This window comes from Cnephaeus nilssonii, assembly GCF_951640355.1.
Source record: "Cnephaeus nilssonii genome assembly, chromosome: 2".
Taxonomy (NCBI): domain Eukaryota; kingdom Metazoa; phylum Chordata; class Mammalia; order Chiroptera; family Vespertilionidae; genus Cnephaeus; species Cnephaeus nilssonii.
Genome location: NC_137073.1, coordinates 13,281,006 through 13,297,614, shown reverse-complemented (window position 1 = coordinate 13,297,614; position 16,609 = coordinate 13,281,006). Strand labels below are relative to the sequence as shown.

The 16,609-nt window shown below is 54.1% G+C and overlaps 1 protein-coding gene across 2 annotated transcripts in view; it reads left to right on the top strand.

Annotated features, from left to right (window-relative positions):
• The window catches only part of LMF1 (lipase maturation factor 1), a 113,240-nt gene that overhangs the window by 70,404 nt on the left and 26,227 nt on the right, over nt 1-16,609 (top strand). Inside the window, exons 4-5 of one of the 2 annotated variants that reach the window (XM_079793109.1) lie at nt 424-526; nt 14,181-14,348. In XM_079793109.1, the coding sequence (XP_079649235.1) occupies nt 424-526; nt 14,181-14,348 (271 nt within the window). The remainder of the gene's footprint in view (nt 1-423; nt 527-14,180; nt 14,349-16,609) is intronic. The other variant, XM_079793108.1, reaches the window with a different exon arrangement.

Here is a 16,609-nt window from a genome sequence, read left to right as displayed (position 1 = left end):
GTTTCGTCCAGCCCACCTGAGCTGCCGCATGGTGTGTCATTGTAGCAATTGCGACGTCCCTTTGACATCCTCCTTGGCATCTATGGAAGTATCAGTAAGGTTGTGTGTGTGCGTAGCTTTGCAAATTTGTCCAGTTTTAAAGCCTCACCGTTGTATTACTGTGATGACGCTCACAGTCTAAAAACTGAGTTTTAAAGAACGTGCAGAAGGAAGCCGGTCTAACAAGGAAGCGGAGTTTCTTTTTCCCTGGAGCAGTTGCTGACTTTTCGTCATTGAAGCCTTTGTGGAACTTTCTTTAAATCTTCCCCTCACCTCACTTCAGGTGTACCGCCAGATGTGTTGCTCCCTTCACGTTCCTTCAGCGCAGGTTCTTCCCCGGCGGTGATTCCCCTGTCCCGAGGGCTCCTTGCCATTCTGGGGAAGCGGTTCACGTTGCTCTTTCTCCTTCTTGCCTTGGCAGGGCCTGATCAAGATCCGGGGGGACCAGTGCTGGCGAGACTTCACCTGCATGGACTTCCACTACGAGGTGAGAGCGGTGACCGTGAGGCGATGACGCAGACTCCAGCTCATGTGGGAGGGAGCCCTTCCTGCTTCCCTCTCTTGGGAGGCAGAGTGTCCCACTGGCTGAGGCTGGCAGAGTGGTTGTGGGCCTGGTTGTTCATTCTGGTTTGGGGCAGCGAGTCCCTCTGCTGCTGTCCACAGCCCTGCCCAGGCCCTGGGTGTCAGGCTGGGCTCCCTCCCTCCTAGAGGCTGAGCTGGCCCTTTCGGCCCTATACCGAGCTCCCAGCCTCGGTGGATGTGGGTACAGGGGTGTTCCGGCTCCCCCGGGGGCAGGCTCCAGTCCTACTGTGTTCAGACCCTCTAAGCCCCCTCTCTACCTTGGCCCAGGGCTTTGGGCATAGTCCCCGATCCCAGGTCAGAGCCCCTCCAGACATCCCTGTCTCTACTGACTGCTAGCCTGTTCAGTGGGGGGCTGGGATCACCTTTCCTTATGAATTAATTCGAGGGCATTTGGCATTGAAGTGTCCTTCGTCGTCTCAGTAATGTTGGCTCATTCGCGCACATGGTGCATGCCTGTCGGGTGCCCGTTCTCACGTTGGGCTCGTGTTGCTTTTATTGGCAGTGAAAGCCTTGACACGCCTAGAGCACCACCCGTCAGACAGAATGCTGTCGCCCTGTTCCCTGCTCGTTGCTTAGGGCTCACATACAAGAGAGTGGTTTTTATCTGCTCTTCTTCTGAAAGGCGGCTTGTAGGCCATCTTATGTCTTCTGTGGCTCTCAGTCCCAAGTGTATTCAGTCCTGGATGTCACCTCTGAGTCCTGGGGTACCGCCCCCTCACTGCTGTGCCTGTGTGTGTTCCGGGCTGTGTTAGCGATTAAGCAGCCCGGGCAGGGTCATTCTCTGTGTGCTGCATTTAAGAAGTCAGGCTTTATCTTTAGGGTCTGGAGATCAGCCCATGTCCCACCTAACATGCCTCGGAATGTCCTCCCCTCCTGCTCAAGGACCCTTGCGGCCCACCCTTGGTCCTAGAGCTGACCTTTCCAAAAGTGCCAGCAGTGAAATGCTTCCGGCGTGGCAGGAGGGAGCATGGGACCCCGTGGACTGGGCCACGGGACTCTGCTCTGTCCTGGGCCTGTCCACAGCCCCCTCAGCCACCTTGTCAACACTGGCCTGCTGTGTGAAGACTGTGTGTCCCCTAATGGCCTCTGGGCACGGTAAACAGGCAATGCCTGTCAGTCCGCTGGATGCGAATGCCGTGCTCGCTGTGCGTGCAGCTCTCTGGCCAGGATGGAGGCAGCTCTAGGACTCCTGTGTTAGGACAGTGGAAGGAGCTGTGGCGAGTGGAGGGCATGGATGGTGAGCGTCCCCACAAGGGCATGGAGTTGGCATACACCAGGGCCTGCCTGAGATTGGGGCAGGCAGCGGGAATGTGGCCACCATAGCGCTGGCTTGTGAACTAAGTCCTGCGACAGGCTGCCAGCAGGCTATGGCACTGGTGTGTGTGAGGCCAGGGCCACTTGGAATCGACGTTCTAGGACAGGCTGAGTTGAGGCTCATCAGGAACCAGGAATGTGATGGCCAACGATCCCCCGGGATCCAGGGCTGAACGGAGCAGTGCTCGGAGGCCCTGGGAGCTCAGTGCTGCCGTCACGCGGAATCGGGCCCATGGCATCCAAGGCAGGCCCTCTGGAGGGACTGAGCCCACCGCTCTCTGTAGCTGCAGAGCCTTTCCTCAGCAAAGCTTGTTTCAACACCCGCTTTGTCGGGTGGATTGGAGTGAGGACACGACTGAGGTCTCCTTAGGAGCCAGGCCATGCTGTGTGCTGACTGCAGACCATTCGATTCATCCCTTGGAATTATCTGTGCCCCTGGGACAAGGATGGTGGGCCACGTGGCCTGTCCTCTGCGACCTGGACTCCTCCAGTCCCTGGCCAGGGGCAGCAGGGCCCCAGGTAATGGTGGGCCCGGGTAATGGAGAGAGGGCGCCTCATCCACCGCCATGGCTCCACTCCATGGCAGAGGCCTCACAGAGGGACCCTCCGGGGGAGTCTGCCAAGCCAGTGGGGTCAGGAGCAGCCTGGGCAACAGGGAGGGGCTCCCAGTATGACAAGAGCTCAGGCTTCTCTCCCCTCTCATCATTATTTCTATTTCACCTTGAACTTGGCTGTTTGCATGGGGCTACCCCAGCGAGGCCTGGTGAAGGTCTAGCAATCAGGAGGGCACAGAGCTGAGCCCTGGCATGTGAATCCCCCCAGCATCCCGACCCTGCGACGAAATGGACACTGAGCTCCGCTCACCCGGACCCAGCCGGTGAGTGGAGGGCTGGTGGGAGATGTGTCAGCCCCCTGCCCTCCTGCCTCAGGGGCAGAGCTCATCTCCTCATAACGGGATTTCTGTGTGAGGCCCGAGGTCCTTGTGCTGTTTTCTACTAGTACACCCTCACCAGCTGGACAAGGCGTCAGGGTCAGGGATACGCCGTCCCTGCCCCTTGTGTCTAGAGACCTAGAGCACTTGGCAGGAGCCTGGCGACACTTGCACCTGATGTCTTTCAGCAGCACAGGGAGCGAGATGAACAGCATTGCCGTCCGATCCGTTGCTCGGGTCCAGGAACCTCACACAGTTGGGTAGGACAGACCCTCCCCTGCCATGCAGCTTTGGCCCACATGGCCCATGTGCCTACTCAGCCCCTGTCTTCCCATCCACTGGTAACTAAGAGGTGGTTGTTGGTGAGTTCAGCCAGCCAGATCGGAAGCAGCACAGGGCAAACGTCTTCGAGCGCAACCCGTCAGTCACAGCAGGAGAAAGGCCGGCAGCCTCCAGGTGATGCTCCACCACTGAGCGCCGGGCCTGCGGATCCGGTGATGGCCATGCCTGCTCTCACATGAAGCCGGTGTCACTGAGCACATCCGGGGCAGAATAGCGTTCTGAAAGCCTCCATCCACAAACGGGCGGGCTCTGCTCCAGCACTCAGTGAAACCATCCACAGGAAATGCCCACAGGCGCACCTCGGCTGTCAGACGCTCAAGGAAAGGGAGAAAAACAGATACAGCTTCCCTGCTAGCAGTTTTATGTCTTATCCAATTACCCTTAAAATATGCAGCGTTGCACTTGGAACAGCAAGACAATGCTCTTAGCGGCAAACTTGAACTTCTGTGTGTGCCACTCTGCTCTATAATGTCAACCGAGGGTCGTTGGTGCCAATTCAGTGCCAACAGGAATCTCCAGTTTGGAGTGTGATGAAGAAGGAAACTGTGTTCAGTGTGCTGCAGCAGAGCTGTGAAAAGAGCATGGCTGTGAGACCGCCCTGGGACCAGGCCCCTCTCTGGCTAGACAGCTCTGCTCCATACCGGTCTGCTTTATGCTACACTGGTCTGCGCCCCTCTGCTGTGGTCTGCTCCATTCTGGACCAGTCTGCTCTGGCCTGCACTGGTGTGCTCCACTCTGCTCTGGAGAGACATCTTCGGTATTTCAGCTCAGCCAAGGAAACACAATTTTCAGTCTTAGGTGGAAAGGTAAAGTGCACGCCCAAAGGCAGAGGGGAGCTGGCTTATATAGACAGAAGTCCCAGCTCCTGCTCCCTGATCGGTCTGTCCTCATGCAGATGAAGACTCTAAATCTTCACAGTTTGATTGGTCCAAAAGGCACTGTCCCGATTGGTCAGGATAGAGCCTCTCTGGCTGGTCACTGCACAGCAACTATTGGAGAGGGAAAGCCTCAGTCCTATTGGTTGAAAAAAAGGGCTGGCTCAGATGGCAGACACACCCTGCAGGCAGGCAATTCAGTGCAGGTTTCTCCATGAAGTGCAGTTGCATGAGAGATCCCTACATGGAAATGGCTTGTTCTTTTTGTTTTATTTGAGCCCAGTTAGCCAGCAGGAGCCCTTTTTAGTGGGTATCTTCTGTCTCAGTGTCCACAATACAGATTAATCAGATTTGAACTTTTTAACTTTGGTATACTTTGATTACACAAATTTATCCCTTAAATCCCTTTGTATTGGACATAACACTCGTATAAAATAGCCTTCACCTTACAGCTTGGTGATTCACAGGTAAGGAGCATGTGGTTTTGGTCGCTGAGCTGTCAGAGGTGTCCTAGCCTCACTGGGTCCCTCCGCCCACCATGGGTCCCGCCTGCAGCCCCTCTGAGTCCCTCTGTGCTTGAGCCAGTGCAGATCTTTCCGTGTTCCTCCCCCACCCCCAGGAATACATGAATGAGTTCAAACAAGTTTACACTGTACTCCAGAGTCCTGCATTCAGAGCTGACCTTTAATCCAGGAATAGAATTCACTTTCCACTCCTATTATTTGCAAAGTCCCACAGCCTCACAGCACATAACAGAGGCCTTGTGTCATGTCAGTTGAGTTTTGAAGCTAGAGTTTCAAGCCCACGGTAGGAACAGCTGACTCACAGGCACCTCCAGGATCCATCCAGAGCCGAGCTGTTGGAGCAGAACCTTCATGTGCAACTAGACAGGAATCTTGTGACTGGGTGTGCTCCCTGCCTGCCACTCCTCCAGGTGCACATGGGCGGTCCACGCGAGGCACCGCGACATCACGCTCACCCCTGAGGGTCCGCTGAACCCCTGCAAGTTGCTTGAGACACACTTCCTGCGACTCTGCTCTCCGTGATGTGAGTGTGAGGGCACCTCCTGCTGGCCTTTCTAGGAGAAGCTTTTCCTCTTTCTCTTGAGATCAGGAAGGTCACTGCCTGTCTAGGTCATGTCTTCACATATGACAAGGTGGAAAACGGCCCTCGTCCCAGTATCTCTCAACTCATGGCGGGGTTGCTGTGGCTCCCTGGCCCTGGACACTATTCATCCCTCCACAAGCTGTGGTCATTGTCAGCACACTGACCCCGGGACCAGGCCAGGCACTCCTTCCCCGTGGCAGAGACCTTGGCAGCCATGCCAAGGTGATCCTGGGGGTGAGCAATGTGGGCTGAGCCCCATGGACAGGCCCTGCTGCCCAGGCCGGCAGTGCCAGTGGGATTCTCCAGTCCCTTCCAGCACCCTCCCCACCTCCCAGACGGCCAGTTGCCCTCCTGGTGATGGGCATTGTCAAGGAAGGCTGCTCACCAAATGCTGACTCAACCTCTGGGTGAGCTGCAGTAATCCACCTGCGAACACTGGTCCAGCCCAGCCACCTGTGACCAGTGTGTTTCACGGTCCCTGAGCCCAGGGCACAGCCATGAACGAGCACAGTCGGCTGCCTTGCCGACCCCCTGCACAGCACAGCAGAGCCTCCGTCCCCTGCGCTGCAGACCCGCTCCAACACGGTGGCTTCTGTCTGCGTCCCAGGCCAGTGGGTCCTACTTTTGAATGCCACCCTGGGACCTGGGCTACCACCTGTTTTGTACTGTAATTGGATGGGGGTCATCAAGCACCCTTAGATACAGGGGCCTACCAATCTGGAAATAATTTGAATCAAGGTTGACGTGACTGTGAAAGCTGTAAATGTTAACTTGCTGGAAGCTGTGACTGAGTAACCGCCAGGAGGTTGGGAGTTGTGGCTTATTTGCTTTGTCCACTGGCAGTTTTATTGATCTTGTAAGAAGAGGATGTTTTATGTGTGTATTGGGGACTGGAGAGGGGGAGGGGTGTTGGGTTTAGGTAATGTCAGGGCCAGCAGGGGGACCTGGCCTGGCTGGGTGACTGACCGCAGGGGGGTTTTGGTGGGGCCCATGCCCTGGGAACACCCAGAGGGGCCAGCCCCTCCAGACTAAGGCCAAGACCTTGAAAGGTGAGGGTGCAGCCCCAGGGTCAGCGATGGCCATTGCTGTTAGAGCAGAGAGCTCCAGCGTGGTAGCATCCAAACTTGAACCCACGTCCCAGTTTGGATGCTGTGCTCCTGCCCTCTTGGGGTACCCACTCTGACTTGTGAGTAGGTGCTTCCTGAGCAAGTTACCTAACTGGTCATAGTCTGTTTTCCTAACTTTAAATTGATAACAACTTCAGGGTTGTCCTGTGAACGTAAAATCCATGAAGGCTAGTTAGAGTGTGTAGCTGAGTTTACAAATGTGAGAATTTTCCAGCCATCTTTCTGTAATTGAGATCTAATATAATTCCTTTATTGTCAGAGAATATACAGAATGTGACTTGAATCTTTAATTTATTCAGACTTGTTTTGTGGCCCAGAATATGGTCTATCTTAGTGAATGTTCCATGCGAGCCTAGAAAGCAGTGTGCGTTCTGTGTTCTGTAATGTTCATTAATTCAAGTTGGACCACAGTGGTTTTCAGGTCTTCTGTATCCTCACTGCTTTTTGTCTATTTGTCCTATCAGGTATTAAGACAGAGGGATTACAACCTCTGACTGGGATGGAGGATTTGTCTATTTCTACTTGCACTTCTCTCCGTTTTTGCTTTGTGTGTTTGGAAGCCTGTTATAGGTGCATCAATGTTGGAGTGTGTGGCCTCCTAATGAGCGCACCTGTTAGCATCGTGAAATGACCTTGTATTCCTGATGGTATTATTTGCTCTGACGTTTCTTTGCCTGATGTTAATATAGTGACTCTTGTTTTCTTTTAACGAGTGTCTGCATGGTATGCATTTTTCCAAGCTCTAACTTTTAACCGACATGTGTCTTCATATTTGAAGTGTGTCTTTTATGGGCAGCATGTAGTTGGGTCTTGTTTCTTTATTAAGCCTGACAAATTCTGCCTTTTAATTGCATATTTAGATCATTTGCATTGAAGTGATCATTAAGTTTTAGTCTTTATTTCTTTTTTCATCTTTTCCTGCTTCTTTTGGATTAGTTGAATGTTTTTTATGACTCCTTTTTATTTCTCTTCTTGGCTTATTAGCTGTACCTCTTTGTTGTTTTACTTTTTGTGGCTGTTTTAGGTTTATAGTATAAATCTAATTCATCACAGCTTGCCTTCACGTGATAACTCGACTTACTTCATAAACAGTGAAGAACTGGACAGTGATGCTCTCCCACGTCTCCCTCCTGCATCTTTTTGCTAGTGTTGTCATATGTTTACTTTTATACAAGTCATGTACCATGTTATTATTTTTGTGTAAATAGTCAGTTTACTCTTTAAAGACATTCCATTAAATTGGAGAGATAGCCCCACACATTTACCCACATGCCGACTATTCCCAGGTTTCTCCGCCCTGGGCGCGACCCGGGTCTTGCTTCCACCTCGAGTGTGCAGGTGTGCAGGTGAGGGGTCCTTCCCACTTTCTTCCCGCTTTGGTTTTGAGAGAGACTTTTGGCAGAATGGAATGCTAGGCTAACAGGGTTGTTTCCGTGCTTTAAGGATGCTGCGCGCCGTCATCTCCTGGGATCCAGGCTTCCCTGAGTCGGGTGGGCTGTGTACATTGGGGCCTGGTGGGTGGCAGCTCTTGAGGAGCCACCACAATGAATGATCCTGACAACACATTGTCCACTTTCCTTCAGTGTTTCCGTGGTCCCCGGCCTGTGTGTACTATTGTTTATCCACATTTATAACTAATTCTTCTTTTTTCCATTCCCAATCGCCTTAGTGGGAGGTGGGAAGCAGCTGTGGGGAGGCTCATGTTCACACGGTGAGCATAAGGGGGACACTGGGCACATCAGCTGTGCCTTGTGGGGAGAAGCCTTCAGCCCCAACATTGGGCCAGCTGCCAGCTGCATGTGAGAACCCATAGTAGGTCTTACCTTTTTATCCTAAGACCCTCACCTGAAAGGTATATGGTATGTCCCCTTCCCCTCCCATCGGGGAGCCACCAACATAGAGACACACATCAACACCTACAGTGTCCAAGGGAGGCACCCCACCTGGAAAACCTCGCCTGATGGCTCTGCAAGGGACAGGGGTCCTGGATCAGTGGGAGGGGTACAACCCACAGGGGTTCTGTTAAAATGGAACAAGTGGAGCTTGCGAGTTTAAGAAGCTCATTCTTCAGACAAGAATCACATGTGGTGTGTTCCCTTTCTCATTAAAACCCCAGACACATGATTTATGGTCCCTAAAATGGGAAACTGGCTGAAAAAAAAAACATTTCTGTTCTTCTTGGACTTCTCACTGAGGGACGGGAGGCGGGTGTCAGAGGAGAGTACTGGTCCCCCACAGGAAGTGACATTGTTCTCCCCAAAGATTTGTTACCTTCTAAATCCCTAAACGGTTTTCATCGCTCTTCATATTTTCATCATGGTTTCCTTATTTAAAACTGTCTCTTTAGGGGAACCTCTTGTAAAATGTTGCGAGGGTTTGGGTGTTGCGCCGGGGCTGGGCTGTGCTCGGGACACATCGCCCTGTAAGTGAGCGTGGCCAGCGGCCGTCACAGGAGCACTGGGCACTCCTTCCCATGCTTTATGGGGTGTGATGCTCCAGTCGCCACTTCCATGGTTTACAGCCAGATTTTACGACATGGTGGTTTTTTTCCAGCTCAGTGCAAACAGAAATAAAACTGTCCTGGGCTTGCAGGAGAAGGGAGGCCGTGGGCCCTCCCAGCGGTGCAGCCCAGACCAGCAGGGCTCCGTGTCTTTAGGGGTCAGCACACAGAGCAGGCCCCACCCGTACACCCGCCTCCTGGCAGGTCATAAATCCACATAAGGAGCCGCACGTGGTGCTCCCAGGGAGCAAGGCTCTTGGAAAATAGAGCCTTCCTTTCAAGGAATTCCATGTTGTCAGGGACTGCGAATGTCACAGTCACCGTATTTGTTCTCATTTACATGGCGCAGTGAAGCCCCCTGCGGGCTGAGGGCTCAGGGCCCGCCTTGGGGCTCCCACCTGAAGCATCGACTCCATACCCCCCAGGAGTGGGGAGCAACTGGTCTTCCAGCCCCCCCACCGCGCCCAGGCACCGTTGGTCGGTGCTTCCATGGAGCATGTTCTTCCTCCCAGCACCTCACCTGTGGGAGCTAAGAAACGGCACATAAATCTGAAGTAACAGGAACTTGCAGCAGCCGTCCCAGCTCATTAAACGGGGTCATGTCCTTCCCCTGCTCAAACCTGATGTGCCCCTTTGCCAGCTTTCAAGTCCTCTGTCCAGGCTCCCGAGGCACGGACCCAGAGGCCGTGGGGCTTCGGTGAGGAACACAGAGACTCATGCAGCCTGGGAAACGTCCGTCCCTGTGATGCGGTTCCTAGAGGGCCGGGCTCACACAGAACATGCATTTATGTTCGGGAAATGAAAAGCACTGGAGTCCCAACTGGGAGCCCAGGTGCCCTGCGTGAGTGACAGGATGGGCCGTGGAACCTTAGTGGAAAGTGAGGAGTGCTGCCCGAGGTGCCCCGGGGGCTGTGAGAACATGCAGCCACTCGGCTGTGGCGGGTTCTGTTTGCTGGCCGTGGGCACTGCTCAGTGATTTACTCTTTTTAGACCCAGGCTGTTTATTTCTCTTGGAAACGCTTAGGGAGTGTCGTTAAGCCTGATCTCTGCCGCCGGCGCCCCGCTTCTCCGCTGCTGTTCCCTCCGAAGACGGGGCCTGTGCAGGCGCCTGCCCTCCTGCATCACTCAGTAAAGGGTCTGGCTTCTTCCCCAGCTCTGAGCGAGCAACAAGCGGACTGTTTATTTTTCTCACGTTTATATGGCTGTACAAGTAGCAGGGCTGCCCATCGGGGAGGCGCGCGTGGAACTTCCACGCGGGCTCCTTGAGAAACCCCCACGGGATGTAGAGGCCCCAGGCCGCTGGAGAAGGAACCGCTTCGGGATGCTCAGCCGGGACTGCTCTGGAGGTCACGCAGAAGCACGTCTCTCCCCATGTCGCTGGTTTATTCCCCTCGCGGATGCTTCTCTGCTGTTTGTTCTCACCAGCTGGACACCGAGTGAGGAGGCCCCGACGCAGGTCCCCCGTGTGGCTGTTCATATAAGCTCCGCTGGCCTTTCTGCACACCGGGTGCCAAGTCCTTTGTGCTCACCGGCCCCCCTCGTCAGACTGCTCTGAGGGTGAGGCACATGGGGCCTCTGCAGGGCATCCCGAGGGCAGTCAGGGCCAGGCGACGTGAGCGGGGAGCCATGCTCAGCGAGCCCTGCTGTGTGCCTGCCACCGGCGGGAGAGGGCCTTTGCCTTCCAGCCCACCCGAGTGAGTATCAGCCACTCCTGGGTGCCGGGCTGGGGGCTGGGCATAGCAGAAACCTCAGGAGAGACAAAACAAGGCCCACAGGCAGCATGGACAGATGGGCCCTGTGCACTTCCGGCCTCCACCTCTGGGCCCAGGGCTGAGCTGGGTGGCGCCCAGGCCCCAACCTGCTCATGGCTGTCCCTGTGGGCACCTCCAGGACTCAGGGGACAAGCAGGACTGTCAGGGACATTTCTGCTCAAAGTCTGTGTCTCCCTACTGGCTGGCAGCTGGGCCACTCTCAGCCCCAGACCCCTGCATCCTTGTGTGTGGCCCCATCTCCCAGCCAGCGAAGCTCCCTGCCCTCCGGTGGGCGATGCCTGCCCTCAGGCCAGTCCCGAACTGGATTTATAAAGTCCAGTCTTTCTAGCCTAGGAACATGGTGCCCTTTTCAACAAGGGCCCAGGGGGTGAGAAGAGAAGGTCCTCAGACCCACATTTGTGCCCCGACCTGGGCTGGCCACATCCCCATGGGTGGAACTCGGGGTGTCCACTCCACCCAGGTAAGTGGGTCAGGGCCAGCTCAGTCTGGAGCCAGTGACGATGCTAACATAGCCATGGATGCAGTCATACCATCCGCCTGCTTTAACCACACCCTCCTGTGCTTGTGGGGTGAGGTGGGGTGGGGTGGGGTGGGGTGGGGTGGGGTGGGGTGGGGGCACAGAGGGCCCTGGGCCTCTACCTTCTCGCTCTATCTGGTGGTTGTGGGCGGAGGAGGCTGTGTTGATGACAGGAGCCCATGGGGAAGCTGGGGTGAATAAGGGGCTCCCATTTCAGCCTCCCCTCGCCGTGGGCAGGACACGGCAATCTTGTCAAAACTCACTCCCCCTGGCTGGCTGGGACTGTTGGTAAAAGCAGGGCCTTTTACCATCAAAGAAGTAGGCAGGACCCGCTGTCCCTCTGCCAAAACCAGGGCCAAGCGGCCTGCTGCCCTCACCTGTGTGGGCCACTGAGAGTTGGCCCGTGGCCAGGCCACTTTCTGAAACTGAGCCCTGAAATGTAACCGGGGGGGCTCATCCTGACTTGGGGAACAAGGAGTGGTTGTTCTGTCACCATGTGCCAGCCTTCTTCCTGGTGCTGCCGGAGAGAACAGGCCTGTGCAGCAGGGTCCCCTCTCCTGATGGGCTCCTGCAGGGAGCCAGCCCCCCGCCTGCAAACGAGCACACTCACCTGTGGTCCCTCTGGCCCCACCGACACATCTTGGCCCAGGTGCTGGGCGCCTGGTACACGTTCCTGTCCAGGGGCCATAGGCACCTTGGGGTAGGCCTGCACATTCACACGTGCACGTACACACGTACTGTATCCAGAGAGAGCTCTGCTGTTTAAAAAAAAAAAAAACCTGAAACATTTGGAACTAATTTTGATGGCTTTTTCTGGTGTTGCGTGAAACTGCTGTTAACCACCAGAATATCTGCGACTTTAGGACTGTGAGGGTTTCTCGCGGCTCAGACATTACCTGGCTGTAGCGCATCTGTGGTCAGAAAGCACAGGCCTCTGAGCAGAAACACCCCGTGTCTGTCCCACCCCTGTGTCTCCCCTTCCCCAGAAGGGCCTGCCTCTCCATCTACCCGCCCTCCACATGCACAAGTGAGAGCAGGCGCTAGTTGCTGGGAGCCCCTGGGGCAAAGGCTGGGAGAGGCCTGCTGCGTGCTCCCCAGAGCTGCAGAAACCCGCTCAGAGCACAGTGAAACGCCGAGATCCATGAGCTAGATTGACATGGACTCGGGGTCTGCTGAGCAGCCCAGAGACAGCGGTCCCCAATCAGAAGGACCTGGCTCCCAGGAGACACAGCTGTGTCCAGGGCAGGGCAAGGAGGGGTTCAGGTGATCCTGGAGCATGTTTAGTGCCAGAAAGCAGGAGAATGCTTAGAAAGTGGTGTGGACCGTCAGAACACAGGACTATAACCCACTGGATAAAATAACTCACACGTCCACACTGGCACCAGTACACACCGGGAGAGGCAGGGCAGCCTCTCCTTACGGTGGACGCCACGCGAGGAGCGAGGCCCGCCGCTGACAGCCTGTTGCTAAGGCCTGCGTGTGATCACTGCGTGCACGGAGAGAACGCCCTTCTTTGGGGAAGTTCACACTGAAGTACTTAGGGTGCCAGGCGCCAAGTTTCAGCTGCCTCTTAAATGGCACAGGAGACATACATACCTGGGGGAGAGGAGGAAGGGGGTGGTAGAATGGAAACTTCGGAAGGTTCAGGGGTTTTCTTTACTATTCTCGTAACTTTTCTGTAAGTCAAAACCATGTCCAAATGAAAAGTTAGCAGAAAAACACTTTCCCAGAGGGGACAGCGACCCTGCCACAGCTGCCGTCCTACCTCTGAGCTGCAGGTGGCCAGTCAGCCAAGGGCGTCACCATTTTCATGACTTCTTCCCGCTGCCTCTCATTCATTCCCGCCACCTGAGTGTCAGGCTTCAGGGCGCACAGGCCGTTGTGCTTTGACCAGTGTCTCCTTATAGTCAGCAGTCACCTCCCTGTGCCCATCGCACAACAGGCGACCAACAGGCCAGGGACTTCCTGTGTCCACAGCAAATCTGAGAGGACGCATGCCCAGGGCCGAGGTAGGAGCCAGGCTGCAACCACACCAGTGCTGGGTACCTGAGGGGCCGGGGCCCGGAGGACCAGGAGACAGAGGAGCAGCCAGGTCACAAGGGACTGGGTTGGTGCTGCAGCAGCAGCTGCACTTCCTTCCTCTGGGATCTAAACCATGTGTGACAAGGTCAAGTCCATTTAATATTATCAGGAGCATCTTTAAGTTTCAAAATTGGAGCCATGTTGGCACAACAGGCATTACCCATTTGTCTGTGTGGCCCAGCCTTTTCCTGACGGTGGCTACGGGGTGTGTGGGATGTGTACATGTGAACACAAGTGCCCAGGAGTGAGAAGGGCACCTGTGTGTGCTTGGAAGCGTGAGGAGGCCCAGGCCTTGGGGAGGGGAGGGAGGTGGGTACAGTAGACCTCACCACACCCTTCACGTATCACCACACTCTCCACAGACGGGAAAGGGAGCCAGCTCATGTTAGAGCTGGTGTCCCGTCACACTGGGGCCTCCGTGACGTGGCCGTGAGCCCAGTTCAAGGCGTGTCCAGACCATCGTGGGTAGGAATGTACCCAGCCCCACACAGTGTTGGCACAGTTGGCTCCTCTGAGCGTTGATGGCCACATGGCCTTCCACATGGCCTGCTCCCAGCCTCAGCTACAGATGGGGGTGGGAGAGCACAGGGCTTGTGGTCAGAGGTACCGAGCCTGTCAGGTGGGCCCTGGGGTGGCCAGCACCACGGCTGAGTCAACACGCAGCCTCCTGGGTTGCATTGTGCCCACCCACTTTCAACATGTGTGTTCCCAGGAACACACACTCGGGGCCGGGACCCTGTTCCCCAGCCTTCATTGCCCTTTAAGCAGAAACCAAACCGTATGTGAGTGTTCGCCTGAGACAGCCTCCCACAGCTCTGCCCCTCCCCCGTACCCTGTCCTCCGCATGGGGCTTTCTGGTGCCCAGTGCTGCTCAGGGCTCTCACCACCGACTCCCAGCGTCTGGGCTCCCGGTAACCAGAGCAGTGCAGGCAGGCGGGGTCCTGTGGGGTGCAGCTCAGGGTGTAGCTCACAGGTCTCCTCCTGTCCCACAGACGCAGCCGGTGCCCAACCCCATGGCCTACTTCCTGCACCACTCCCCATGGTGGGTCCACCGCTTCGAGACCCTCAGCAACCACTTCCTGGAGCTCGTGGTGCCCTTCTTCATCTTCCTCGGACGGCGGATGTGCATCCTCCATGGCGCCTTACAGATCCTCTTCCAGGTGAGTCACTGCAGACCCCTGGGAATCTGAGCGTCGCTTGTCAGTTCCCGAGAAAAACACTGTTGGGATTTTCAATTTCTGTGTCCTGCTTACTGTTTGTTTTTGTTGAGTGTAACCTACATGCTGTAATAGGGGTGCCCTCGGGACTTCTAGTCGTGCTCCTGTCCTTTCCCTTGTTGTCTGGGGCCCGTGCGGTGCGGGGTTGCAGGTTCAATGCAGCAGGAGCGGCCCCACTGATTCCAAGGAGAGGCTCCCTGGCCTAGTGAGTGTGACTGCGGGTTGTTGGTCTGGTGGTGGGTTTTGTGGCTGCCTCTATCAAGTTCTCCTCTATTTCTAATTCACTAGGAAGTTTTGTTTGTGGTTTTTGTTTTGGGTATTTTTAATCTTGAATGAATGTTGAATTTTTTAAAATACATTTTTTATTGATTTCAGAGAGGAAGAGGGAGGGAGAAAGAGAGAGAGATAGAAACATCAATGATGAGAGAGAATCATTGATCTGCTGCCTCCTGCACTCCCACTACTGGGGATCAAGCTCGCAGCCCAGGCATGTGCCCTGGCAGGGAATAGAATGGCGACCTCCTGGTTCATAGGTTGATGCCGTTGAGCCATACCAGCTGGGCTAAATGTTGAATTTTAACAAATGTTGAATTTTCTCCACCAGTTGTGAGGTCACTTTTTCTTTCTCTCTAATCTGTAAAATGGTGAATTGCATTAATACTACTAATGTTGAACCAATTTTACATCCCTAAGATAAACTCAGCTTAGCCATGCTGTGTATATCAAGATGTTACTGGGCATGATTTGCTAATATTTTGTTTTGGATTTTGCATGGTTGTCAGTGAATGAGACCGGTCTGTAATTTTCCATCTTGCACTGGCCTTACCTGGCTCTGTTCAGGTTTTACCATCACTACAGAGCTCATCGAGGGCTGGCCCCCTTCTCTGAATGAGTTCAAGGACAGAGACGGTGCTCCTGCGTGAGCCCCTGGCCTCTGGGTCTCTGTGACCACTGATGAATGCCTTTGGTGACTGTCAGACACGCAGGGTTTTCATTTCTTCTGAAGGCAACTTTAGTGGCAGACATTTTCCTGGGAATTTGTCCATTTCATCTGTTTTCAAATTTATTAGCCAAAAAACAACAACAAAAGTCATAATATTCTCTTATGTTTGCAGAGTCTGGGTTTGTGACCTTCTCTTTCAGCCTGTGTCCTCTCCAGTGCAGCTCTTAGCACAGAGCAAGATTCTTTTCAAACTGAGGCCGACCTTCACTCTCTTCTACAGAACAAGCCCATTCATCTCGGCTGGTGTCTGGGTTCATTTCCATATCTTTGTTTTTTTCTTTTTGTCCCTTTTAGCTTTCTTTAGAGGTTTTTCTCATTCCATTATTTTCCCCTCCTAATTAGTAAGTTATACACTCTATTTCTTTCAAATGAGGACATACTTAGTTAACTGAAAGTCTAAATTTAATCCCTGTCTTTGCACCGTGAAGGCCCTAAAGCCTTAGAATGCTTTAACTGTCTCTGTCCCTACCTGCTCGTTTGCTTTCACTGCCCCAGTATTTTCGCTCTATTTTTTGTTTTTCAATTAATAGACTCTTTTAGAACAGTTTTAGATTTACAGAAAACTGAGCAGAGTGTGTAGAGGATTCCCTTATCCCCCCCCCTCCCCGCACAGTTTCCCCATCATGAACATCTTGTGATAGGTTAGTTATAACTGGTGAGCCAACATGGGTACTTCATTATTAACTGAAGTCCCGTTTACACTCCGGGTGTCTCGGGTGCTTACTTTCTGTGGGTTTGGACAGGTATACATGCCATGTACCCATCGTTGTAGTATGGTACCGGGAGCAGTGTCACTGCCCTGGGAGTCCTCTGTGCTCTCGAGGTTAATTCCTCCCCCTGCCCCCCAGCCCCTGTCAACCACTGATCTCTTTACTGTCTCCATAGTTTTACCTTTTCCAGAGTGTCATGTAGTTAGAATTATCAAGGATGTAGCATTTCAGGCTGGCTTCTTTACACAGTAATATGCATTTGAGGTTCCTCTTGTCTTTTTTGTGCCTTGAGACCTCATTTCTTTTCATTGCTGAATAATATGCCATTTTCTGGATGTACCACAGTTTATCCATAAACTCTCCAGAGCTGGCTGAATACAGAGCCCTGGCTGGCCAATGACCCTTGCCAGCAGCCAAGGGCATTCTGCACCGTCCCCACTCTACACGCCATGAGGCCCCATGGCCCTATGGTCTCAAGCCAGTGGGCAAGG